We start from the raw sequence: 24,381 nt of genomic DNA on the forward strand, positions 1-24,381 counted from the left end.
ACTATTTTATTACTTAATCCTTCCCTACCCAGCCAACCCCACACACAAAAAAAAGATTACAAATTAATTAAAATTATTGAATAAAAAGAAAACAAAACCAAAATTTGAAATGCTAAAAACACAAAAGAAGCAAACCTGGACGATCAGGAGACGTCTTAGTCCTCCGCTCGTCTGGAATTCCCTGGCAAAGGACCCGCGTTGCCGCGTTGCGGGGTTTGAAACGGCGACGTATATTTTGGGGTCTGCTGGTGATGGGCGATGAGAAATCGTCGTCGTCGACTATAATGGCGAGCAGAGACAGAGAACCGCGAGATCGTGAGCTTCTCATTCCCGTGGCTGACTCCACCGATGAAGATGCTTCTTTCAAACCCTCTTCGTCTTCCTCTATTTCTCACCACACCGGCCGCGAGGTTAATTTCTATTGCTCTTTATTGGCCTAGGGTTTGTTTTCTGTTTGATTGCTTTGTGTCTGTTTGCTTGATGAGAAAATTATGAAAATTGGAAGGGAAGTTTAGATTTCTTGCATAGGTTGCGAATTTAAGTTCGTGGGTTACTATTGGAATTGGTTTATGGGTTGATTTTTGTGAGAGAGTTTCTAATTTTGTGTTTGACTTAGTCTGACTTACTGTTTCTCGAGGCCATTGGAGGACCAAACTCAGATTCAGGTGCTATCTTGTTTCTGATGTTTTCCCTCAGTTCAGAAGAGACTTCTGATGTGCTGAATTTGACTTTTTTATTACGTTATGGCCCTTAAAATTTTGGTATGCATTTGATTCAATCTCTCTGTCTGCTCCAACCTCCAAGTGCATAGATTTATATCAATTTTATATCATTGATATTTTTCTGGAATTTCTTGTTCAGGACTTAAAGTTCGTTATTTTTGGTGGCCTAACTTGAGACATAAGTTTTCTCGTGCTTTGTGTGCGTGTGTATTAATCTTCCTAACACTCATACTATCTCTTATTATCTCTGTGCAGACATTTTCCAAAGTAGTTAGAAGTTGGGCATCAAAAAAGTTCATGACCGGATGGTGCGCATTTCTTTCTTGTGATTCCTATTTTCCTTCAAGTCATGTACATATGGAATTCTAATTTACAGTTGATATATGTATGTTTGTATGTAAACCATCAATTGGCGAGGGTCTAATCAATTTGTGTTTAAGGTTGTTTTCTTGCAAGTATACAAGTTATTTGATTGTAGGTTATTCTTGAAATTTATAAGTATTTGTTGAATTTATGCTTAGTTTTGACATGCTGACAGATGGAATGATTTAGAGGTGATAGGACCATTGACTTAGCAGATTGTTGCCATGTGTTTTATAATATATCTTTCCCTTTTTCTGAGGGTATAAGTATATTGTTTATTTGAATTCATTTTGTTGCAGACAAAGAAATAGTTGGATAATATATAGCACTACCCTTTTGTTAGATGATTGCAAGAAATCCATTGCTTAGCTTCTTATAAGTTTTAGACAGATCATAGAATTTTTCTATGCTTATCATGTTTGTTTGGATTGTTTTTTGGTGCATACAATTAATGTAGTGGCTGAACGAGATTTTTAATGTCAACATTTTCTTACAGCCTTTTGCTTAATGCCATTATAGTTGCTCACTTTTTATTCTTTTGCAGTGTGATCCTGTTTCCGATAGCAATCACTTTCTATATAACATGGTGGTTTATTCACTTTGTGGATAGCTTCTTCTCCCCAATCTATGCTCAACTTGGAATCAACATTTTTGGTAAGTAGTAAGTACGCTTTGATTCAGTAGCACATTTCCTTTACGCCCATTCTTTCCATTGGTATACTGTAAGTTGCATTAGTTATTTGTGTTGGGATTTGATGTTGCTGGGATTTCCATATGGTCAATATTTGGAGTTTGAAAAAAAAAATGTACTCCTAATGCAGCATAAGGCAAAACATGGTTTCGTCATATTCATTAAATATGCGGAGTTTAAAGTCAAGCATGCCCTTGTTCAGTGATTTTTCTTATTTTTTTGGCTGTCTGTTTTCATGATGACCTTCGAACTTCCGTATACATTTTAGGTCTTGGATTTGTCACTTCCATTACGTTCATATTTCTTGTTGGCGTGTTCATGTCATCATGGTTGGGTGCATCTGTCCTGGGCCTTGGTGAGTGGTTCATCAAAAGAATGCCGTTTGTTCGTCATATCTACAATGCCTCCAAGCAGATTAGTTCCGCCATATCCCCAGGTGTGTTTTATTGTATTTCTATTCTCCTTGTTTGGACTGAATGAAATAGATGTGGACAGTTATAATCTTTAGCTCTGTATGAAATTAGATCAAAACACACAAGCCTTCAAGGAAGTGGCAATCATAAGGCATCCACGCATTGGTGAATATGCATTTGGGTTCATAACTTCATCGGTCGTCCTTCAGGTCTGCAAATAATTTCTATATTGTGAAACTACCACTTCAGCACTATCTTTATCATGGTCAGAATCCCGTTATTCATTACTTTTTTATGATAATCAGTCTAATTTTTTGAGCATGTATGTTTAATTTAACCTTACCTGTGTAATAATGCATGGTTTAAATTGTTGTCATGCGAAAAGTGTTTTAGAAAATTGGTTTTGTGATCCATTGTTTGTTGTTGCCAAAGTGCAATACTGACAATGACATGGTGATATATTCTATAAGAATTTAAGAAACAATCTTATGCCTGAATATTTATTTCTTTAATGCAGAGCTATTCTGGAGATGAAGAGTTGTGCTGTGTTTATGTTCCCACGAACCATCTTTACATTGGCGATGTATTCTTGGTCAACACCAAGGATGTCATTAGACCAAATTTATCTGTACGGGAAGGAATTGGTAAGATAAAAAGACCTGTTTTACAGCTCTTAGCTTGAAAATTACAAACCAATTTTTTCTAGTTACTCGACCCCTATCCCTCATCATTATGGGCACCCAAAGGCCTTTGTGCTAATTTCCACATAAGCAAGAAGAGCCTTTGGAACCAATGATATCTCCCAATGAAAAAAATACAAGGGTCCTATTGGTTGTTTCCAAATCTACAAGTCAGAGAATAAAGTTGACACCATTGGGAAAGAAAGAAAAAGAAAAGAAAAGAAAAATAAGTTAATCTCCATCAGAGTTCAGTCACTAGTTGTCTTAGATTGGGGTTCTGTATTGAGTTTGCAATTTTCATCAACTATATGCTCCCAACCCCAAATACAGAGGATAATCGAAAGAAGGAAAACAGTTTGCTTTTTTATGTCTTTGAAGCTTTATTGACCATGAAAGCGGTATTAATTTATCTGTTGTTTAAATGCAGAAATTGTTGTTTCTGGAGGCATGTCAATGCCCCAGATCCTGTCAACACTCGATAACCAGATTATGCCAATGGATAGCTGAGTGAAGGTGTTAGATGTAGAAGAGTTGCTTCTTTATTACCCTTTCTTTGGTTCCTTAATGTCATCAGACTGGCCTTGCAATCTATGTGGTGCTTATGCAGGATTTAGAACCAGATCGTCAAGGGTCAGATTCTGGCGACATTTGTAACATCAGTTGTGATGTCAGAATGTAGAATTTTAGTGTTTGCTTGAAATATAGTTTTGATTGATAAAATGATATAACAGGCTTATTTATAGCCTTTTTGATTTTCTGATTGATTCTCGACTTTTAGAATTGCCTTTGTTTGATATTTATTATTACTAGCGCGGACGAAATTCTTTGCTGTTGATGTTTTCAGACTAAAGCGATTTTGTAGATTAAAAATAGTTTATTTGATACCAAATTACATATATTATTCAGCATGGAATCAGGCAAACGAAGATTTTCTTTTCTTTGCTTTTAGTGTGTTTGATTACCCATGCATCCGAGGTTGTTTTGAAATCTCCACTATCCAAGGTCAACTAGCGTCTTTGATATGCATTGGTGCTGATGTGGCATATTATGTCTGATTTTTGGTGAGCCATTCATTGTCACATCATCATTTAACAAATAACTTAATTGTTTGACTAAAGAAGGTATGCAAGTGGTAGAAAATCAAATTTTGAGTACGAAGTTGATACGAAAAAACTTTATGTAGTAAAGGTGGAATTCCGAGAAACTTCCGGTAGTAAAGTGAAATGTACTCAAAAGAAAAAATAAAAATTTGTTAAAACTCATTAAGCTATGGGCTTTCGTGATGTGAGGACCAGAAGATCCTCCTTTATAACAGGCGGACCTTATGTGGATCATTTGTTGGTGTAGCCCAAATCAAAGGCCTTTCTCTTTTAATACGAATTGGACTTCATGATTTAGATGATCTTCATTCATCACAACATAGCAGGGCAGGTTATGACCATACACCCACTTATAGTGTAAAATAGCCCAATTCAAAAGCCCTACCCAAAACACAAAACCCTAGCTCCAAACCCTCCGTTCCACCTCTTTATAAACCAGCGTAGTGTTTCGCCAAAACCCAAGTCCGCGCTTGGCCGCTAGGGTTTCAGTTGCCTCTGAAATTAGTCTATTCACTTCATTAGAATTCCATTGTTGTATATTTGTTTTGGTTTTTCTGGTTCAATTCAAATCGGGACTGTGACGATTCATATTGATAAGGTCTCGTTCGTCGTAATTGGCCGTGAAGGCCTTGCCGACCATCCTGTTATATCACCACCCATATTCTGAGTCCCTTTCATCTCAATTTGAAAAAAAGTTTCGTTTTTTCATTCCTTTGTGTTGTCATATGGTTTTTCTGAAATTGGGTTTTTATTTATCAAATTGCTTTTGGTGATGCTGCAAAAGTCTTTGTGGGATACTTCTCAGCCGATGATTAAAAGTAAATATTTAGACAAGCATATGTCTGAATTATTCTATGTGGAACAACCTAATCTTCTCTATGAGGCTGATCATCTTCATTTTCGGTGTGTTAGGAACATGAAATTTTGGAATTTTCATTTCGTTTGAATTTATGTCCTTGGATTAGTAAACAAATAAACAGTATGATTTGCACGTAGCTGCCTGTGATGAGGATATGGTTTCGTGTAATTTATGACTATCAGTGATTACATATATACCTCTACTGCCTTCCTTCTGAGGCTCATAAGTTCTCTGTCTATCTTACGCACTTGTTAGCTACATGAGGTTTTTTTTTTAAAACAATCTGATAAAATATTAGTTAATTTCATATGGGTCGAGTGATGATTAAATGCATAGTTCAGCTGATATCTGCGTGATTAATGCAATTTTAGTCTTTCGCTCCTATCTGACGATCCTTATGAATTAATCCGTAGTTATGGTTTTTCAACTTTCTAGTGTTTTCGAGTTTTAAAGTTGTTTTCTTGGATACCAGGCAAAATATTTTGCTTTTCTGCTCTGGTAGCAATGTGTACAAAAGCATTGTTAATTATGTTCAAAATGGCCAGTGATTTTAATCATTTTCTAGACAAGCATATGTCTGAAACTGTTGGTGCTGATAAACTTATTTCTATGAGGCCTGTTCCTCTTGCCTTGAACTTACATTGCCTAGTAAGAACATGCTTACCTAATCTGTATGAGCTTTTGATGGAGATATTTAACAGGTTGTTATTTGGCCGATTTAGATTTGTAGTTTTAGATAGAACTCTAAGTGGACTGTGAGGATGTATTATTGGTCTCGTTCGTCGTAATGGCTTTTGGGCCTTGCCGACTAGAGTGATATATCACCACCCATAGTCTGAGTCCTGTAAAACTAACTGTTGCTTTAGCAATTTACTCTGTTTTGGTTGGTTACAAGCTTTCAATGTTTGTTAATGTTGCTTGAGATTTTGCCCTTGTATTGTATCTCTTCTTAATCAGGTTTCTGTTGTGCTCGGTGATGTACTCGAGACTTTTTAGAGACCTTCTCCAGCGCCGGAAGAGACTAAAGCTGGCATTTTTACATTCTCTGTGGGATGGTTTGGCCTGCTCAAAATGCTGTTCTAGATGCTGTTTCAATTTGTTTTGTACTTTTGGCCATTGGCTTTGTTGTAATGTAAACCCAGAAAGAACAAATTGACATTGTTGACATTTTTTTTCTGAAATATATGTGGATGTTGAAGAAGTTTTATGTACCAAATTTTCTATGGTTCATGTGTTTTATTCTTTATGTTGCTTTGGTATATTCTCGTCAATGAATTATATATTTGTTTGCCGTCTTAAAACTTTTCAAAACCATCCCCCTTTATACTGTGAAATATTTTTACAAACCTCAAAAAGGTGCACCCTCACCACAATTTACTTCTATTTATTGAATATTTCTCTTTATAGAATTATGGTTATCGATGGATGCATATTAAGTGTTAAGAAAGGTAATATTAAGTGTTAAGAAAGGTAATAAAGGTCTTTGAGTTAAAATGGTGAGCGAAAAATAATGAGAAAAAATGGTGAGCGAAAAATAATGAGAAAAATACTGTCGCTTTATATTGTGTGACTAAATTAATTGATCATATCAACTCAGATTTGAGAAATCTAAGACGCCATTTTATCATCAGATAAAAGACACCACCAATTATGCCACTACTTCAGCGACGTCGTTTATGTCAGCCAAACATAGCCCCACAAACCCGTCAACTTCACATGTTACCGCGGGTACCAGAATGTATCGGACGACTGAAAAACTGCCGACACTTAGTATCCGAACCTACAGCTTTGGAGCCTCCCGAACCTAGCTTTGTCGCTATATCTAATCATAAACCCTCTGACTCACTCCAATTCCGTCTGTGTCTCAGTGCACAACACTCACACTCCCAAAGCGTATAATGAAGACGTAGTGCTCTGCTTTTGCTCTGTGTCTCGCTCCAATTCACGAAAACGGCACCCTGTCTCTTTTCACAGAGAGAGCTAACAAAGCCACCGCCAATCCCATCAGATTTCTCCTCAGTTTCTGAACCCAAGGCCACAAGCTTTTCTGTTCCATTTGCTCAGTTTGCTCTTCGTCTCGTTTCTAATTCTGGCATTTCTTCCTGTTTTGCCACGACCCTTTAATTAAAATCTACGCAATCCATTAAACTCAAATCAAAATTCCAATAAAGCTTCAAAATTTCAAACTGGGTCCAATCCAATTCCATCAGATTTTTCCTCAGTTTCTGAACCCAAAGGCACAAGATTTCTGTTTCATTTGCTCAGTTTGGTCTTCGTCTCCTTTCTAATTCTGGCATTTCTCTCTGTTTTTGTTTTACCAGGACCCATTTAATTAAAACCCAAGTAATCCATCAAACCCAGATCAAAATCCAACAAAGCTTCAGAATTTACAACTGGGTCCAATCAAATTCAGCATCTTTCACCAAAATCTCCAAAGATAACGCATTTAAACACACACCATATATAGCGCACGCCTGCAGTAAATACGATGCACGCAAAATCTGACTCGGATGTGACCAGCTTGGCACCTTCATCACCAAGATCACCAAAGCGACCTGTTTACTACGTTCAAAGCCCGTCCAGGGACTCCAACGATGGCGATAAATCGTCCACAATGCAAGCCACGCCAGCCTTCAACAGTCCCATGGAGAGCCCATCGCACCCTTCTTATGGCCGGCACTCGAGGGCGTCATCTGCCAGTCGGGTTTCGGGTACCTTTCGGTCCTCTTCGGGTCAGAAAGGGACCCGGAAGCGCAACGATAAGGGGTGGCCTGAGTGCAATGTGATTGAAGAAGAAGGTGACTATGGTGGGCTTTATAAAGACAAGGGAATTTCTAGAAGGTGCCAGATTTGGATTGCTCTGTTTGGGTTTGTTGTGATTTTCTCCATCTTCTGCTTGATTCTTTGGGGTGCTAGCAGGCCTTACAAAGCTCGGGTTGCTGTTAAGGTATGCTTATTGATGATCATGACCCTCTAAGCAAATTTCAATTTTTTAAATTTGTTTTGCTAATTTTTTATTGTTTAGCACTTTTGTGTAATTAGTGTTTGATAATGTATTTGGATTATTTTAATGTTATTGAATAAAGTAATCTATTGGGAATGAATGTTATGATTTTATACTCTGTTGTCAACTTTTAAGTCACATCTTAGATTATTGTAATTGAGGCTGGCACTTGGCAAGAACCACTTTTTGAGATTTGGAGGGCGGTCAAAGCCTTGTTCTTGAGGCAAACGAGGGTTGGTTGAGTTGGTAGAGATTGTTCTTTTCGTTATTAAGGCCTAGATTCGAGTTTTACTACCAACAATCCCTCTTAGGGGTTAATCTGTAAAAACTTAAAAAAAAAAGGGCTAAGACCTCTGTATGCCCTGGTCTTGGAATGGGATAGCCTTCGCTATCTCTAAACTTATGTTTACCATTAAATTTTTTTTTAAAAAAAACCTTGTTCTTGCTTCATTTTCTATTGGTATTTATATTTCAAATGATCTTCAATTTAAGTTTTTTCTTCAGAGCTTGGCTGTGCATAATTTTTATTTCGGAGAAGGATCAGACACAACTGGTGTGCCTTCAAAGATGCTGACAATGAATTGTTCAGTGAAGATGAGTGTGTACAACCCTGCTACGTTTTTTGGTATTCATGTGAGCTCAACACCAATTAACCTTATGTATTCAGAGATTGCAGTTGCAACTGGCCAGGTAAGATTTATACATTGGACTGTTGTTGGATTTATGATGATGCAATTCCAATAAGAAACTCATCCAAGTGAGCTTGACTGGCTGCGTCACATTTGCCTTTTTCTTTTCTTTTCTTGTAGATCAGAGTTATTCCTTGGTGTGTGATTTAAGAAGCTACTTTCAGTTCTTTCTTATTAGGTTTAGGTTTAGGTCCAGCTTTTTCTTATTTGGTTGCATATAATGCAGTTGAAGAAATACTATCAACCAAGAAAGAGCTACCGGAATGTGACTGTGAACCTCCAAGGGATCAAGGTTCCTTTATATGGGGCTGGGGCAAGCTTAGCAGTCTCTGATAACAGTGGAGGAGTTCCGATGATGCTGATGTTTGAAGTCCGGTCACGAGGGAATGTGGTGGGGAAGTTGGTGAGATCAAAGCACCAAAGGCACATATCTTGCTCCATGGAAATCAACTCTCATAATAGCAAACCCATCAAGTTAAAAACGAGTTCATGCACCTACAAATGAGCACCTGGGTTTCACCTGCTGCTATTTGCAATGCCTAGTGTTTCTGTTACAGTTATTTTTGTTATCAGTATATGATAGTGTGGAGTGGTATTGTATGCCTTCTTCCTCGCCAAGAAGGTTCGTCTCGTCATACAACATTTTTCAAATTTCTGCATAGAGGCTATTATACTAGTGGGACCATTGCGATTCACCTTATATGACAATTCATAAGTTACAATGAATTTTGCTTTCCGTGTCCAAGCACATCCACAGGTTTATTTATTTAAAAGTGAGAGCAAATTCTGAATTGAAACAAAAAAGTTACTTCATTCAGGGGTCGATTTGCAATGTACAACAATTATGATGAACTAGGGCCTTCCAAAATTCGCCCGTATCCCAGTTTCTTTTAGAATTGAGAAATTACACAAAGATTGAATGCAAAAATGGTAGAACACAAAACAAAACAATGTCAATCGAAGAGGCAGAAGAAACTTCATATGGTTACTAATTCAATGATACACTTTCCTTTTGCTGAGACGCTGGAACGCTATCCTTCTTATCAGCACCTTCCTTTTGCTGAGACACTGGAATACTATCCTGCTTATCAGCACCTTCCTTTTGCTGAGACACTGGAACGCTCTCCTGCTTATCAGCAGCACAACCAGTCTCAAGAACCGTGGCGCCAATCCTCTTTGGAGGCCAATACCGAAACAGGGATCTTCCTAAAATATTATTGGCTGGCAGTGGACCCCTAAACATAACACAACTTAAAAGAGTCAATAGGAAGAACCAAAAGATAGCAGGTAAAAGAGGATCTTAAAAACAACATATCTCATTATTCTGCACTTGGGTTTAGTATACATTACCATACGTGTGAATCATAGCTGTTATTTCTATTGTCACCCATCACAAAAACTGAGTTTTCTGGCACACGCTGCACAACATAAACACGAAGAAAAACATGAAAAGTCAATTACTCTTTAAAGCTAAAAGGTACGGGAAGATAAACAATCCAAAATATTATAACATAATTCTTACAATAGGAGTCATATTGTATGAAGGTGGTTCAAGGATGAACTTTTCATTTCTCTCCACCCCATTAACGATGAGCTTCCCATTGCGAACCTGCAATCATCATTGTTTTGTAGTTGGAGTTAAATAGAATCCATCACTATATTATAAGAAATCATCATTGTTTCGTATTGTTTTTAGGTGCAAGTCAGAGTTAAATTTGAAAATCTAGATTGCCATTTCCAGGGATAATGGTTAACTAGCATAACATTACATGTTCTGAAAGGAGGGCAGAGTCGGCAGTCATTCTGAACAAAATTTTGTTGATATTTCCCGTTTATTACAGTAGAGAAAATAAAGTGTATTGGTGTGATGATGTCTCTTGGTTGACACACAGGGATGTAATTAACCATAGCAAGAATTATGAAAGCAATAACGCACACTGCAATATTATGACATGGCAAGGTGCTCTAATTCAGTAATCTCACCTCTACAATATCACCTTCCTTGGCAACAACTCGTTTAATGAAGACATCATAGTCAGTATACCCTACTTGCTGAAGGACTGGTGGACTTTTAAAGATAACCACATCATTGGCACATGGCTTTCTGAAATAATATGTAACCTGGCAATGTTAAGAGGAAAATAAATTAGGTAAACATTCAATAGTTTTCTCATCAAACAGTCACATCACAAACTATAGAGAAGGCGTATCATTGTCAAAGTTTTAGACAAAAAGTCCAAGCATATAATTCTCATAAGATTTTACATAGGTCAGTGGTCATACTAATGCAGACAAATTTGATCAATCTGGTTTTAAATTCGCATATGAGAAATTTCAGTGATAGTTCTGTTGCCACTCGGTAAAAAATTTATATTTCCTCTCCACTATCACCTCAATCATCTACCAGTCATCCTAAATTATAATCTCTGAAAGTTTAACCTTTCATTTAGCCCCTTCCTTATCATCCTTCTGATGTACCCTTACCATCAAACAATGCATGTCTAGAAAATGTAAGTTAACACAAGACTAATGGAAAAATGATCATCAAAGTTCAGTGACATCCCACATTCCAACTTCCAAAGAAACTCCAAAATCTGAAATGTTATCAATAATTAAGTTCAAACATAAGCCTTATCCATAAATGTTGCCATTACAATTTCGAATTTTAGCCAACCAACAGGATTCAAAGCTTAGCAAACAGAATTCATACACCATAAGCAATATATCCACCAAAAAACAAATAAAGTTCTGACCTTTTCTGCTACAATTCGGTCTCCCACATCCAAAGTAGGATACATGGACAGCGAAGGAATGTACCTCGGCTCAGCTATGAAAGACCGGAAAGCAATCGATACTGCTATCGCCGCAAAGACTGTCTTCGCGTCGTCGGTAGTGATATTGAGCCATTCTGGAAAAGGCCCGCTCTTCTTCTCCACCTGCTCATCATCCCGTCCGCCATCACCACCGCCTCCTCCTCCTCCACCATCATCACCACCTCCTCCACGGTCCGAAACCGCCTTGGTTTCCTCACCAGAGTCCTTTAAAGCATTGCAAGCAAGTTTTTTGAAGTGGGTTTTATTATTTGTGGTTTTTATAGAAGGGGTGAAGTGGGTTCTTGAAAGTGGGTTGAGATTGAGGACTGTGAAATTAGGGATTTTGATGGGTGTGGAGAAGTGGGTATGGTTAAAGTTAGGGTTTTGGAGGGAAGATAATGGAGGGGAGACACGTAGAGAGAGCATCTCTTTCTCTCCTTTGTCTCAAGCTAATGCATTCAATCTGCAGTTTTTAGCTTCTGGTATTTTCTTTTTCTTTTTTTGAATTTTTATTTTAGTTTTGAATATCCATGAGCTTCCAATGTTCTCCATTTTGTTGGTATCCTCCCATTGTGTCCTTTGATCCTGCTACTTGCACATCATTGGATCCTGTCCTGGTAGTGGGACCCACTCCAATTTTAATTGTGTTTATTGAGAGCTTAATTGCATTCTCGAGCCAAAACTCCACTTTAGGGAGACTACAATAAATTAACATCACTGGCAGAGAAGAAAAGCTACAGGGGCTGGCTGCTAGCCTGCAACATAAAACTTCGTTTTTAAAAGTAACCCTTTTCATTACTCATTTGTGAATAGTATTTTCATTTAACAAACATATATCAGAAGAAATTGTTATCTTTGTCCCTGAATTATCAACATATGTTACACATTTCATGTAGCAAATTACATAATTTCCTACACTTTGACTTGCACAATCAGCAGGGACACCAATAGAGATGGAAGTATATGCTGCAACACTATCAACGGCTCTGAATAGCAAAGAATCATCAACACTCATGAATCTAAGAACCAAGGAAATCTTCTGGGGCAGGATAATGTTTTGTCCCTCATCGAAATAGCATCATCTGAGTCGCCTCTGTTTCCTCATCAATGTATTTATTTACACCACAGGACGTGTATTTACAAACTGCCTGCACGTCCCAACTTGAGTCTGAAACTGCCTCCTACATATGATCAGTGGTTGCACTCTAAATGCAGACGTATGAGCAAGACACATGGTTTTAGTAGCATTCTGCATACTGTCAGATGAAAACTGAAATCCTCTTGAAATCATCTGACCTCTTATGTTGGCAGCAGATCCACCGTTATCAGAAACAACAACTCCAGGTATCGGCAAAACATTAGGATGAGAAGTACTTAAGTTTTGTTGCCTACTAATCATCTCTAAACTCTGCTCAGGTACCTTGTCCCTCCTATTATTTTGTACCACTTCCCTTTCTTCTGCTGAATCATTTAAGACTCTCATGGCCTCGGTCATTAAACCTATCACATGCCAAGCTTCGGCGACAAGCTGGATAGTTCTCTTCTCGGGAATAACACCCTTCTCTTCCATTATATGGAGTAAATCTTCTGCTTTCCATGGTTGCCTAGCTTCTCCATATCCCCATATTAGGGTCTCAAAAGTTTTCAAATTGGGGGCAATGCCCATTTCACACATTTTCTCATAGATACTCCAAGCATGCTCCATTTTGCCAGCTGTGCACCACCCACTCATGATGGTTGTGAAGATTACAACATTTGGATGCACACCATATTTTCCCATGGAAATCATAAGTGACTCAGCCTTACCAGGCTCACCAGCACGCACATAGCCTTTTGCAAGAATGCTGAATGCATGGATGTCTGGTTCTATGTCCGCTTTTATCATGTCATTGAAGACCTCCTGGCATTTTTCCATGAGCCCTGCCGAGCTCCATGCATCCATTATGGTGCTAAATGTTATCACATCTGGCTTCATCCCAAATTCTTCCATCAATGTTAGTACCTGTCAAGTTAGGCTGATTGTCAGTGAAAATTCTGTGAGAAAATTGAGGAACTAAGTGCTATGCAAAACTGCTATAGAAGCTTGGGAAACTTAAATTAACAAGACACATGATTTCTCTTTTCATAGTTTTTGCAGATATATTCCCATTAAAATGCCAAAATTAACAGTGCAATATCTAAGGCAAATGGCATTTCACTAGTCTTTTGGAGTGGCATTGCAGATGTAAGAACATTCCATTATTTTCATAGTCTTATATAAGTAAAATAATATACAACTTCACATCTATCAGGTTCAGAGAACTACACATAATTCAGAATAACAAGGTTAGTGAACACCAAGATTCTGTCAGCGAAGTGAAATATAAAAGCTCAAAATACATCATGGTGAGACAGAGAGACAGAGAGAGAGTTAATCAATAAAAGGATTGAGGGTAAAAACTCACCTCATCAACTCCATCAGTGTCTGTAATGTCCAGAAACCCCTTGATAAGAGAGTTAAAAATAACAAGATTTGGATGCACCCCTATATCCTTCATTCTGTACACAAACCTCAAGGCATCTGTCATGCTACCTTCTTTACAATATCCATTTACAATGATGCCACAAGTTCGCTCATTGGGGTTCACTTTGTTGTTCTGCATCTCTAACATCAACTTTTCAGCGATATTTGTCTCTCCATTCTCAGCATAAGCCCTTGCCAATGTGTTGTAAGTCACTACATCAGGTTGTACACCAGTTGCAACCATCTTATATACCATATTCCAGGCTTGATTTATTTTCTTCTTGTTACACCAGGCTCTAACAATCATGTTATATGTCCTGTCATTGGGTTTCGTATTCTCATCCTGCAACATAAGCTCTAGCAATTTTAAAGATTCTTCAGGTTTTCCAGCAATTCCATATCCTTTGATAAGAGTGTTAAAAGTACTGGTTGTGGGCTTACATCCACTCCCCTCCATTTTCTGAAAGATTTTCATAGCATCATCTATATTTCCAGATTCAGAGGAAGCATTAATCATTGCATTAAAAAGTATTGAGTCGGGCTTCAGACCATTCTCCTCCACTTCAGAGAGGAGCAAGGGAATAGACTTGAAACGCCTCTGGCGGGTCAAGGCAGCTACAAGAGTTGTATATGTTATAAGACTTGGCCTGTGTCCTTCTTCTGCTAAACTTTTGAAAATGGATTGGGCTTCATGTGGCTTCCTTCTTGCAATTAGACTATTCATCAGTTTTGTTCTTGAACGAACTACTTGGCAACTGGTCTTGCCCAAACATACAAGGCAATGGGATTGAATTCCTGAATCTACCAGAGTTGAGTCCTTCTTTTGCGAATGTGGTTCCTAAGTAGTTCACAATGATCAGAATTAGACCATTACCATGTTTAAGCACAAATGCATGCATAAACTATGCCTAAAATTCAAAAATCCTAAGTGGGAATAATCTAAAATGAACTCAACTAAACTGACATTTACTTTGACAAAGGCTACTGAAAGAACAATTCATTGTCAGCCTAATTAGTAGAAGTTGTTCAGTTCAGATTGAGGAAGAAACAGAATGCACATTGAACCATAAACTTAAGTTGCAAGATCAAGCAAACTGACTACTTGCTAATACGATACCCCGAGTGAAGATGATTTGTTGCCTCCAATCGTTACCTCTTGGCGTCCACCCATGAGCTCCTGTCAGCACCAAATGGCCCCAATTCTTCTCCACGGGCTCCTCAATTTTTGAACTAACTTCGTTGATCAAATTCAGATTTTGGCTTCCAGTCCATACCAAAGTGTTTGCTTTCACCAAAGGTTCAGACTTGAGGGATAGTTAGACATTCATTTCCTTCTAGATGGAACCTGTAAAGGATGTTCGAATATGCTTGATCAAATATCTACTGAAGATGTTTAACATTTAAACCGACAAAGGGGAAGCCTATATGTAAGTCACATGCATCTCATCTGCTAATACAGTTATGAGTTATATTGGTAGATTGATTGGGAATCCAAATATAGTTCGAATATATGAGCAACAGATAGATAACGCAGAGATTAAAGGGCCCTCTATAGTGATAAGGGGATGCATCAGATCAAAAGAAATGATAAGGGATCACATATTCAGAGGGAAGAAGTCAGTAATCTTTCACTAGAAATCTTATATAACTTAGCAACAACAAGATTAGGCAAAATGCAAAGCAGATAATAAGCAACACCACAGATTTTGATGCAAAGCAGAATGGGAGTCGTTCCAAGGTAGTCGAAAACAGAACTGAGGTAACCACCATTCATCCATATCCCATTGCTGGCAGAGAAGAGCAACAGTACCAAACATCCAGGCAGCAACAAGAACCATTTTCATGAAATAGAAGTCTTGACTGGAGTACTGAAAAACCCAAATTTTTGCAGCAAAAGAAAAACAACAATGGGGTCCAAACAACTGACTGTTCTTGATCTTGAATTAACTCTCACACTAAGAAACCAGAAACTGATGTGATTTTTAGTCAGGGAAACATTCAAACATCCCTACCCACATCTTTCAAGAATCAAATTTTCAAACAAAATGGGTTTTGGAAACCATCAACAGCTGCCAAATATAAATCAATGCGAAAAAATAAACAATTTGAGCTCAATACAGCATTAAGTTCAGTAAACTCAAGCAACAAACTTCAGCTAAAATTATATAAATGAGAAATCCCAAAAACTGAAAGAAAGCTGTTTTGGGGGGAGGAGGGGCTTATACCTGTTGAGCTGACAGTGGCAGAGCTTGGAAAGAGAGGTGGAGTTGCATGGTTGGTTGCCGAGTTGTGCATGTAAAAGTGGAAGGGGTGCTATTGTAGTCTAGCGGTGTGTGTGTGTGTTTGTGTTGTGTGATCCACTGGAGATTCTTATCCACAGATATTTGTAGTGAAAATTCTGGAATTTTTTTTTGAGGCTGTTAAATGTAGGAGACAAAATGCAAGTAGATTATTTTGTGGTCAAAAATTAGAAGACCACAATTTTATTTTATTTTTCTTTTTTCTTTTTGTACCTAAAAGGATTCTTTTAAATTAATGGGAAGAGAAGTAGGAGGAGCTAATTGATGTAAAACTATTCTCTTCCATCATGCACCACTTGAATTGAAACTACGTGGTCACTTATAATTGTGTATTTTGCAAGATTCTTCCTACTCTAGGGAAGATTTTTAATAAGAACAGCGACAAAAAGAAAAAAGAGAAAAGAAACCAGGAGAAAGATTGACAATTAACTTAAGTCAAAATCAATACTCGGCGGACCAAAGAAAAATAACAATATTTGAGTGAAAAGAACAAGTCTTTAATTATATTAGTTTGCGCTAACGTGGTCTAGTCTAATAAAAGAAGGCCTTGACAAATCTCCGCTCTTATAATTTAGAACATCATTTGTAGTCAAACCTATATTAACTTGCTACAAAAAGTACAAATGGGACAAAATTAGGATGGAAAAGATGCATAAATAAATCAAAATCAAAACAAAGACTCTCCAAGAGCAGTTTGTAAAATCAAGAAAATGAGATTAGATTATTATCAGGCCCCGTACCAACTTGTTCATAAATAGGACCATTGCGTTTTCAAAGTTTTTAGCTTCAAACCTCCAACTTCCTCTCCCATCCCTCTCTCCGCCTCTCACAGACGTAGACACATAAAATGATGCTGAAGCTGTGGAAATGGTACCAGAACTGCCTCTCTTTTCACCCACTGAAGACTCAGGTCATCAGCTCCGGTGTCCTCTGGGGCGTTGGCGACATTGCTGCCCAATACATCACTCACTCCAACGCAAGAAAGCGTCTTCAACTTTCTGTGAGTAACCCATTACAAAACCTAATCTTCTCTTACTTCAATATGGTTATTTTATTTCTTATACCGGATTCTGTAATTTCATTCCTTCAATTGAATTTCTTGTTTTCGGGAACTGGGTAGGTGTAAATGTCTCTTTTTGAGTTGGGTTTTCGAAGCGGCCACACACAAAAAAAAAAAAAACTTGGGTTGTCTGCATAGCATAGTAGCCTTTTAGAGCCTCTGAAGTTCCCTTTTCTTTTTCTTTCTGAATTTGATACCTTTTTTGTGTGTTTAAAATCATGAACCTTTTCTTCAGAATTAGATACCATTGACTCTGGGTCCATTACGATGTCTTATGGAACTGAATATGTTATACAGCTTTTGAAGGTATGATTTATCATCCACAATAGGGATACCACAGATAATGGAATCAATCTCCTAAAATGATGGTAGGGAATGATGGCTTGATGGTCAAGTTCTATGTCTATCAAATAGATGAATGCCATTACAGAAAATGTGTGTCATCACAACTGGAGCTGATAGTTCCATGACATGCTTATCCACTACCATTTGCAAATGAGACTCTCATTTTTAGAAATGCATCATAGGTCTATCCATGCTATTTGCTCACGCTTGCCATTGGTAGTGCTTTGATTTATCACTAAATAGTGGAACCTTGTTTCATTCATTTTCTGGTCAGCGGAAGGTTTATGGACAAGTCTGCATCAATAAATGGATTTTAAAAATAATTCAAATAATTAATTAACTAATCGGGTTTAATTTAAATCACAGAGCCCAAGAGCCCCAAGGCCCAAGGTACTTTCTTTCATGAACAAGTCTGCATCAATAAATGGAGGGGGGTTTTATTCTTTTTGTGGGGTTTTTACTCTTTCCTATGGTTTATCATATAGACAAAAGATGCTTTGATTGATTTCATATTTGCGGGTTGATGGTTTAGAAGAACTAACAAATGCTCCTTTACATTTGTGTATATGTTGTTTGGAAGTCAAGGAACTACTTTTATCATGTGCAGGAAATAAACTTTCAGTTTCCATAACTATAAGTCTTTCAAAATGAAAAATTAACTGAGGAGTTCAGGTACCACTGAAATAGATCCTTGTGCGTGTGTGTGTGTGTGTGTGTGTGGTAATGTCAGTGCATGTGTGAGCATGAGTATGTGTTTCCAGTATAATAGCTCCTTTATCTTGCTTTTTAGTGTAGAGTGTATCTAACCAAGCCTTGATGCCCATTTTTCTGTCCACCTATTTGTTACCTCAAACTTTGTAAGTGTTGAACCTACGCTAAAGAATGCAGCTGAACTTTGGAGCAGAACCTGATTGTTTGGAATTCAAGTCATTGTTGGTGTTTATGATTTGCTTCAGTTCAAGTCATTGTTTTTGGAGTTTCGACCAAAAAAGTCATTTGGTTTTTTTTTTTTTTTTTTTTTTTTTTTGTTTTTTTGTGGAGAAGCAGTATTAGTGTTTTTCCCATCAACCACTTTCTATGCACATATATGATGATTTTTTATATTTCCTATAGCAGGATACAGATGCAGACTTCAAAGTTAACTGGAAACGCGTAGCTATAACAAGCACTTTTGGGTTTGCCTTTGTTGGACCAGTTGGCCATTTCTGGTTTGTTTTGCCTATCCAGTTTCTTTTCCTTCAGGTTGCCTGGTCTGATCTGTCTGCCAACTGTATGATAGAAATAAATAAAAATAAAAAGTATAACATTGCATGTTTATAGGTACGAAGGCTTGGACAAATTTATAAAGCTGAAGCTTCACCTACAACCTAAGTCAGCGCGGTTTGTTGCTGCTAAAGTGGCAATGGATGGCCTTATCTTTGGCCCTTTGGATTTGTTGGTGTTTTTCACTTACATGGGATTTTCCACTGGCAAGAATTCTGTTCAAGTGAAGGAAGATTTGAAGAGAGATTTCCTGCCAGCCCTTGCTTTGGAGGGTGGTGTGTGGCCAATTGTTCAGATTGCAAATTTCCGATATGTTCCTGTGAGGTACCAACTCCTCTATGTTAATGTCTTCTGCCTGTTGGACAGTGCATTTTTGTCATGGGTCGAGCAACAAAAGGATGCTGCTTGGAAGCAGTGGTTCACATCTTTTACTTCTTTTAAGGAAGGAGGAGGTCAGGGAAGATTATGATTATCTTCTTCCCCACTTTTGCATTCTTTCTTTCTCTTCGTTTTACAGTACTGCAAATGGGAAAGAAAAAAAAAAGGCATGTGTTTTAAGATACAGAGAATCATGAGCCCTCCTTAGACTACCAACCTGCGTTTTCAATGTTGGGGTTATGGTAGTGATGTAATTGTTTTCCAGTTGTATGTGTTTAGCAACATTTATTAAACGAAATGAAAAACACAGTTTAAATTTTGAATTTCATACGCCATTTTTCATGGATATCTAAATGGTCTTTGACATTTCTGCACAAGGCCAACCGAGTAATGAGAGATGCCTCATGTCACAAGCACCATGAACTGGACTATGAGCTTCGAAATTACAGTTTGTGCTGATGGTTATCTGGAAGATGAACTGAATAATGTGGTGCTTTAAAAACAACTTTGGAGTAGACAACCTCAATATTAGCATTATACACGATGTTTTCCGTACTGGAAAGTTTGGGGTTTGAAGCTGGGTTTTTTTTTTGTTTTTTTATTGGTGGGTGGGTCAAGAAGCTGGGTTCAATACATGTAACCTAGTTTGCAAACTGCAACATAATCTAAAGATAGTACAAAATTGTGCGGACATCCAGGTTGTAGAGAATGGGTGGACCCGCTGATTCGAAACTATGGCGACTAGATGAACGAACTATGACCTCCGCCGAGTGGTACTTTTGGCTTGAATGTCGCAGATACCATTAAGCATGGGCAGTGTTTGAAGCCAATGCTCTGAAAGGCAAAATAAGGATTGTTACTTTTCAGGAAAAAGGTTAGATAACTAGGGACTACAATATCTGATTTGAACATACAAAAACTTACTGGGATGCTTAGCAGTAGTCCTTGACTATTCACTAGGACAGGCAGACCTCTTCTTGCAGCCAGAGGGATAGACTTCAGGGATACAAGAGCTCTTTGTGCTGAGAGCCTTGCATAATCTGGACATTCGTTTGTCTTCTCTTCTGTTTGCTCTACCCTACTATCTAAAGAATGTTTCTGTTCTTGAAAGTTTTCTGAAGTTCGACTCTTCGACAAGTTGGCAAGATACAGCCAATCTGGTTCAGTCATGTTCCGCACCTCAACCATCATGTCATGACCAAATACACAAGATCTGCAACAGCCCCGACTTTGTCCTTCCGAAACTCCATCACTATTAGCTTCCTCAGAAGTTGCATTTTCAGGAACTTCCTCACTCAGTTTCCATGTGACAAAGAACCGGTTCATGAAGCAACATATTTCCCCAGGGTGAAGTGGTTTACTCCTTGATGTACTAACAGATTTGACTCCATGCTCTGACTTGTAGTCAGCTGCGACTTTGCCCTTAGACTTGAAATTCTGAATCTCTTCCTTCTGCAATAAAAGAATATTTGAAAGGGTTGACTCACTAAGCATACCAAGATTCCTGGCTCCAGTTAGAACTGATTCAGAAGTTCCTTCCAAGAAATGCACATCAGATGCATCTGGAATTAAGGAATCTGCATATGATTTGCCATCTGCTATAATTTTCTCAATCTCATCTAAAGTACAGTTTTCCTGTTCTGCCTGAAAATGTAGATGGGATGATTCCATTTTTGAAGGTAGAGGACAATCGACAGAAGAACAAACTAGAGCTTTCATGCCTCTAGACCCAGGAGCTGGAGAAAGGTAGCAGCCAGCTGCTGTAAGGGAGGTCTGCATGATTGGTAAAACAGAACGATAATTCAATGAAACTATAAGTAATACCAAATACAGCTACTTGGACTTTGAAAAGGCTAACTTTTCATGTTACAGTAGTATTCGTACCTTGCACGGTAAAGTATGCATGTAGTCCAAAAGCAATTTTGAAGTACTACCTCTAATTGGCCTGTTCCTTTGTGAGATGAACTGCAAACAGAATGAATCTCAGCATAAACATAATTCATCTGAAAGATATACGTTTCTAAGAAAAATAACTATAACATCAAACAACTTGTATGGTAATAATTGTAGTACCTTCAAAACCAAGGCAATAAACTTTGACAGGCATATGTCCTCGATTTTTGATTCATTAAGAATCTCTAAATCAATAACAGCATATCCCAGCTGCAGGCACAATATCAAATGAAATGTCTTAAACATATTCAGAAATCTTTACACTATAGTCAAACGAGAAGTTGGCTATAATAGTTATATGGACACTCAAATGATGCTTACATCCATAAGAGTCACTGCTTTGCTTATCAGATTACTACAAATATAATCAATGTATATGCGTGTTTTGCGACAGGCAGAAATAACTGCTTGTAGCTCCAACTTGAACGCACCTAGAAAAAGAAAAAAAAAACATTGGTAGTCAGTAATTGTTATGGCAGTGTTTGCAAACAAGATAAATGGCAATAACATTTTTGCATAGGGAAACTATACGTACAGCACTACTATGAAGTTAACAAAACATGCAAGAGAAGATAAAAGCCTTTACCACCCAATTATAAGGACTAAACTACAACAATTGAAATTATGTTTAAAACTCACTTGATGATGAGTCCCTTAGAGACATTCGAATTCTATTACGAGCATATAACAGGCTTTGATTCGTTGGGTCTTCCACCCAGACCTGATTGCTTCCTTCACACATCTAGAAAAATTATGAAATAAATTAACTCAGACTGGTTCCAAATACAATTTTTTTTAAACACACATTTAACAGATACTTCTCAGCTCCATTACACTGACCTCGTACATATCTTCTTTTGAAAGATCCAGGAGTGGTCGCACAACAAGGATACCGTAGTTTCCTGAAACTTCAGCATAGGAATGGGTATGTGTGGAGAAAATTTGAGATGTGAAAGGCATACCAGCAAGTCCAAGGACACCGCTATTACGAGATAGTCTGAGAACAAATAACTCAGCCTGCATTGGGTCTTAGCAATCATTATATATCTAGCATCTGTAACAAGCCTGGAAAGTTTATATCAATACAGAGGAAATAATACCATAATTCTTATAAATAAGCTGACACTTTCTTTCAGTTTTGTGATTACAAATATAAAGACTAAATGCATCTCAGATACAGTACAAATAGAATATGATCTTTTTTCATTTACTTATATATTTCATATTATATTTCTGCATTTCCTCCTATCTTACTTTCTATAGCCCATCTAAGTGATGTGCGCGGTACATAGTTCATGATGCGGAACTCTTTTAGTTTTCTCTTTCATATCTGGAAGTGGATTGGCCTCTTTATCGAAACAACTAATTTGTACATCCCTCACACATAACACACAGATATACAGCTGCAAAATGAGAGAAAGTTAAATTAAATGATTGTTGGACAGACCTGGTCATCAGCATGATGTGCAATAAGTAACACACCAATCCGGTTCTGGATGCAAATCTTCTGAAATATTTCATACCTGACATTCAAACCCAATTTAAACAAATTGCAAATGAAATAATGTACATCACTCAATTGAACCATAAATGTAATGAACCAATTATCAATATTCAAAACAGAAGTAACATCCCCAGTAGTAGGCATAGGGACTTTGGAAAATGAGAAGTAACCACCTCATGTCACGAGCTGCTTCTTGCAAATGACCTTGTTTCGGATGACCATACGGCCAATCACAACAGGCAATATGACTTCTGATTCCTACACAAAGTTCATATTGGCTTATCTACTTCCAGTCAAGTCTTAAACTGAAATTACTATGTTAAGCCGAAGGCACCGAAACAATATATCATGAGCAACACCGAAAAGTACCCATTTTAGAGACCCGATTAGAAACAGTGTTGGCTTCTTCTTTGCTCTCTGCACGCAGCCCATGGTCGACAATTATTGCCAAAAGCCCGTCAATGAAGCCACCACTATCACATTTCGCATCAAAGTCTTGAGCTTTCCAGTGGGCGGTCAAAACACATAAAGCCATACTGTCTGGACCTCCAGAGACCCCAATAGCTACATACAAAGCAGAAAACAAGCATCACAATCTCACTGGGATTTAATTGAACTCTCCAAGCTCACAAAACCAAAGAAAATGAAAAGATAAACAACACCGTTTTTGTTTTTCAAAAAGAAGCAAAATTTAGAGAGCAAAACAAGCGAAATTAAGCCCATAAAATGAAATACAAGATAAAGTAAGAATTGACCAATATGTTAACATGAAAAGAAAAACACAGAAAAGTTGCAGAGAAGAAGAGGAACAAAGTGAGTACAGACCGACTCGGTGGTGGGGCTTGAGGCCAGCCATGGCCATTCGTCTAGAGAAAGCTTCCTTGTACTTGGCCATGTCGACTGCGACGACTGGGGATTGGGTTGACGAGCACTTGCAGGAAACTTGACGGGACATGAATGGGAGTTTCCATGCTGTTAGGGGTATTTTTGGAATGGCAAAAAGTAAGGTTTGGGTACTGGTTTGCGATGGTAAGATTACCCCTCGCGCCATTTCCAAGCTTCAAGCTTTGAGTGGATTGCTCTGTTTTTAACTGATAGCGTTGGAGAAGGCATTATACAGAGCCGTTGTCGTGAGGTGCGAACGCAACGTTTAATGAAAGCAACAAAATGCCAAAAAAACTTTTTGTCCTGTGGTTTATCCGTTTTATCACTTTAATCCCCGAATTTTCAATTTTAACCTTACAATGCGTTTTGGATTAGGGAAATAAATTTGGAATTTTGACAAAAGTCAGAATTCCCACGTTTTGAAATAAAAAAAATATAGAAATTTATAAATTCTGCGTGAAAAAAAATATGGAATTTGGAGGTCATAAATTTCAACTTTAAATTCTATTTAAAAGTTATCATTTCTAAAATTTCAAAAGAAATTGAGGTTTAAAAAAAGATAACTTTACAAATAAAAGTTAAACTTTGTATTTAAATCCATCAACCTCAGTCATTAAAGGTACAACCTCTTTCTCTCTCTTCAGGACTGGTAAGTTGACTTTGCTCTTCAAATATTTAATTTTATTTTGGAAAAACAAAACCTATCTTGAAAATGTTAAAAACATGTTATTTATTTATTTTCATATAATAAATACATAGACATTTTTCATATTTTTCATTCTTTTTCATGATATTGCATTAACTGAATTAAAGAATACGTTGGGACAAAAATTATTTAAGTAGCAAATAAAGCTTT

General features: G+C 37.5%; 6 protein-coding genes and 4 non-coding genes across 16 annotated transcripts; 7 read left to right on the forward strand and 3 right to left on the reverse strand.

Annotated features, from left to right (window-relative positions):
• Positions 1-108: 108 nt before the first annotated feature.
• LOC103340972 (protein LIKE COV 1-like) lies at positions 109-3,631 on the forward strand. Its single transcript, XM_008244442.3, has 7 exons — positions 109-410; positions 978-1,030; positions 1,630-1,739; positions 2,045-2,212; positions 2,301-2,398; positions 2,707-2,833; positions 3,297-3,631. Exons 1-7 carry the CDS (start codon positions 252-254, stop codon positions 3,374-3,376), a joined length of 795 nt encoding a protein of 264 aa, XP_008242664.1. The 5' UTR covers positions 109-251; the 3' UTR covers positions 3,377-3,631.
• Positions 3,632-4,541: 910 nt separating this feature from the next.
• On the forward strand, positions 4,542-4,640 carry LOC148914519 (small nucleolar RNA Z43). The gene has a single exon (XR_016123011.1). It is a non-coding gene; the product is annotated as a small nucleolar RNA Z43 (small nucleolar RNA).
• Positions 4,641-4,966: 326 nt separating this feature from the next.
• Positions 4,967-5,049, forward strand: LOC148914520 (small nucleolar RNA U83). The gene has a single exon (XR_016123008.1). It is a non-coding gene; the product is annotated as a small nucleolar RNA U83 (small nucleolar RNA).
• Positions 5,050-5,136: 87 nt separating this feature from the next.
• Positions 5,137-5,225, forward strand: LOC148914521 (small nucleolar RNA snR60/Z15/Z230/Z193/J17). Its single transcript, XR_016123016.1, has one exon. It is a non-coding gene; the product is annotated as a small nucleolar RNA snR60/Z15/Z230/Z193/J17 (small nucleolar RNA).
• Positions 5,226-5,578: 353 nt separating this feature from the next.
• LOC148914522 (small nucleolar RNA Z43) lies at positions 5,579-5,671 on the forward strand. Its single transcript, XR_016123012.1, has one exon. It is a non-coding gene; the product is annotated as a small nucleolar RNA Z43 (small nucleolar RNA).
• Positions 5,672-6,677: 1,006 nt separating this feature from the next.
• LOC103340971 (uncharacterized) lies at positions 6,678-9,247 on the forward strand. Its single transcript, XM_008244441.2, has 3 exons — positions 6,678-7,775; positions 8,337-8,522; positions 8,748-9,247. Exons 1-3 carry the CDS (start codon positions 7,317-7,319, stop codon positions 9,024-9,026), a joined length of 924 nt encoding a protein of 307 aa, XP_008242663.1. The 5' UTR covers positions 6,678-7,316; the 3' UTR covers positions 9,027-9,247.
• A 65-nt stretch (positions 9,248-9,312) lies between these two features.
• Positions 9,313-11,884, reverse strand: PLSP1 (plastidic type i signal peptidase 1). The gene is made up of 5 exons (XM_008244440.3): positions 11,275-11,884; positions 10,505-10,642; positions 10,044-10,130; positions 9,872-9,939; positions 9,313-9,756 (listed from the first exon to the last, which is right to left on the reverse strand). Exons 1-5 carry the CDS (start codon positions 11,758-11,760, stop codon positions 9,510-9,512), a joined length of 1,026 nt encoding a protein of 341 aa, XP_008242662.1. The 5' UTR covers positions 11,761-11,884; the 3' UTR covers positions 9,313-9,509.
• Positions 11,885-12,107: 223 nt separating this feature from the next.
• LOC103340968 (uncharacterized) lies at positions 12,108-16,215 on the reverse strand. 4 transcript variants are annotated; one of them, XM_008244439.3, is made up of 4 exons: positions 16,063-16,215; positions 14,991-15,182; positions 13,779-14,675; positions 12,108-13,336 (listed from the first exon to the last, which is right to left on the reverse strand). In XM_008244439.3, exons 2-4 carry the CDS (start codon positions 15,006-15,008, stop codon positions 12,452-12,454), a joined length of 1,800 nt encoding a protein of 599 aa, XP_008242661.2. In that variant the 5' UTR covers positions 15,009-15,182; positions 16,063-16,215; the 3' UTR covers positions 12,108-12,451. The 4 variants fall into 4 exon arrangements, with proteins under 4 accessions (XP_008242661.2, XP_016651861.2, XP_088898431.1 ...); XM_016796375.2 differs by having other exon boundaries at positions 14,955-15,182; XM_089042305.1 differs by lacking the exon at positions 16,063-16,215 and having other exon boundaries at positions 14,937-15,075.
• A 628-nt stretch (positions 16,216-16,843) lies between these two features.
• On the forward strand, positions 16,844-19,511 carry LOC103340967 (Peroxisomal membrane 22 kDa (Mpv17/PMP22) family protein). 2 transcript variants are annotated; one of them, XM_008244438.2, is made up of 3 exons: positions 16,844-17,137; positions 18,659-18,750; positions 18,863-19,511. In XM_008244438.2, exons 1-3 carry the CDS (start codon positions 16,985-16,987, stop codon positions 19,272-19,274), a joined length of 657 nt encoding a protein of 218 aa, XP_008242660.1. In that variant the 5' UTR covers positions 16,844-16,984; the 3' UTR covers positions 19,275-19,511. The 2 variants fall into 2 exon arrangements, with proteins under 2 accessions (XP_008242660.1, XP_008242659.1); XM_008244437.2 differs by having other exon boundaries at positions 16,847-17,137; positions 18,656-18,750.
• Positions 19,512-19,657: 146 nt separating this feature from the next.
• On the reverse strand, positions 19,658-23,751 carry RSY3 (Adenine nucleotide alpha hydrolases-like superfamily protein). Of its 3 annotated transcripts, none has more exons than XM_008244435.3 (11): positions 23,466-23,751; positions 23,010-23,204; positions 22,814-22,898; positions 22,584-22,659; positions 21,977-22,153; positions 21,776-21,878; positions 21,458-21,567; positions 21,257-21,346; positions 21,068-21,148; positions 20,108-20,956; positions 19,658-20,017 (listed from the first exon to the last, which is right to left on the reverse strand). In XM_008244435.3, exons 1-11 carry the CDS (start codon positions 23,689-23,691, stop codon positions 19,925-19,927), a joined length of 2,085 nt encoding a protein of 694 aa, XP_008242657.2. In that variant the 5' UTR covers positions 23,692-23,751; the 3' UTR covers positions 19,658-19,924. The 3 variants fall into 3 exon arrangements, with proteins under 3 accessions (XP_008242657.2, XP_008242658.2, XP_088898430.1); XM_008244436.3 differs by having other exon boundaries at positions 22,814-22,891; positions 23,466-23,730; XM_089042304.1 differs by lacking the exons at positions 23,010-23,204; positions 23,466-23,751 and having other exon boundaries at positions 21,977-22,201; positions 22,814-22,829.
• Positions 23,752-24,381: the final 630 nt, after the last annotated feature.

The sequence above is a fragment of the Prunus mume genome, linkage group LG8, assembly GCF_029339155.1.
Source record: "Prunus mume cultivar Tortuosa linkage group LG8, ASM2933915v1, whole genome shotgun sequence".
Lineage (NCBI taxonomy): Eukaryota > Viridiplantae > Streptophyta > Magnoliopsida > Rosales > Rosaceae > Prunus > Prunus mume.

Excerpts from the sequence above, each read along its gene's own strand:
- PLSP1 (XM_008244440.3), bottom strand. The coding sequence starts at position 11,760 with ATGCTCTCTCTACGTGTCTCCCCTCCATTATCTTCCCTCCAAAACCCT. Across the intron at positions 10,131-10,504 it reads AGGAAGGTGATATTGTAGAG|GTTCGCAATGGGAAGCTCAT; the intron begins GTGAGATTACTG and ends TGATGATTGCAG. Across the intron at positions 9,940-10,043 it reads CATACAATATGACTCCTATT|CGTGTGCCAGAAAACTCAGT; the intron begins GTAAGAATTATG and ends TATGTTGTGCAG.
- LOC103340967 (XM_008244437.2), top strand. The coding sequence starts at position 16,985 with ATGATGCTGAAGCTGTGGAAATGGTACCAGAACTGCCTCTCTTTTCAC. Across the intron at positions 17,138-18,655 it reads GAAAGCGTCTTCAACTTTCT|CAGGATACAGATGCAGACTT; the intron begins GTGAGTAACCCA and ends TATTTCCTATAG. Across the intron at positions 18,751-18,862 it reads GGACCAGTTGGCCATTTCTG|GTACGAAGGCTTGGACAAAT; the intron begins GTTTGTTTTGCC and ends GCATGTTTATAG.
- LOC103340972 (XM_008244442.3), top strand. The coding sequence starts at position 252 with ATGGGCGATGAGAAATCGTCGTCGTCGACTATAATGGCGAGCAGAGAC. Across the intron at positions 1,740-2,044 it reads ACTTGGAATCAACATTTTTG|GTCTTGGATTTGTCACTTCC; the intron begins GTAAGTAGTAAG and ends TATACATTTTAG. Across the intron at positions 2,213-2,300 it reads TAGTTCCGCCATATCCCCAG|ATCAAAACACACAAGCCTTC; the intron begins GTGTGTTTTATT and ends GTATGAAATTAG.
- RSY3 (XM_008244435.3), bottom strand. The coding sequence starts at position 23,691 with ATGGCGCGAGGGGTAATCTTACCATCGCAAACCAGTACCCAAACCTTA. Across the intron at positions 22,899-23,009 it reads TAATCGGGTCTCTAAAATGG|GAATCAGAAGTCATATTGCC; the intron begins GTACTTTTCGGT and ends AACTTTGTGTAG. Across the intron at positions 21,879-21,976 it reads CAAAAGAAGATATGTACGAG|ATGTGTGAAGGAAGCAATCA; the intron begins GTCAGTGTAATG and ends TAATTTTTCTAG.
- LOC103340968 (XM_016796375.2), bottom strand. The coding sequence starts at position 15,008 with ATGGGTGGACGCCAAGAGGTAACGATTGGAGGCAACAAATCATCTTCA. Across the intron at positions 14,676-14,954 it reads ACAAATCATCTTCACTCGGG|GAACCACATTCGCAAAAGAA; the intron begins GTATCGTATTAG and ends TGAACTACTTAG. Across the intron at positions 13,337-13,778 it reads ACACTGATGGAGTTGATGAG|GTACTAACATTGATGGAAGA; the intron begins GTGAGTTTTTAC and ends CTAACTTGACAG.
- LOC103340971 (XM_008244441.2), top strand. The coding sequence starts at position 7,317 with ATGCACGCAAAATCTGACTCGGATGTGACCAGCTTGGCACCTTCATCA. Across the intron at positions 7,776-8,336 it reads AAGCTCGGGTTGCTGTTAAG|AGCTTGGCTGTGCATAATTT; the intron begins GTATGCTTATTG and ends TTTTTTCTTCAG. Across the intron at positions 8,523-8,747 it reads TTGCAGTTGCAACTGGCCAG|TTGAAGAAATACTATCAACC; the intron begins GTAAGATTTATA and ends CATATAATGCAG.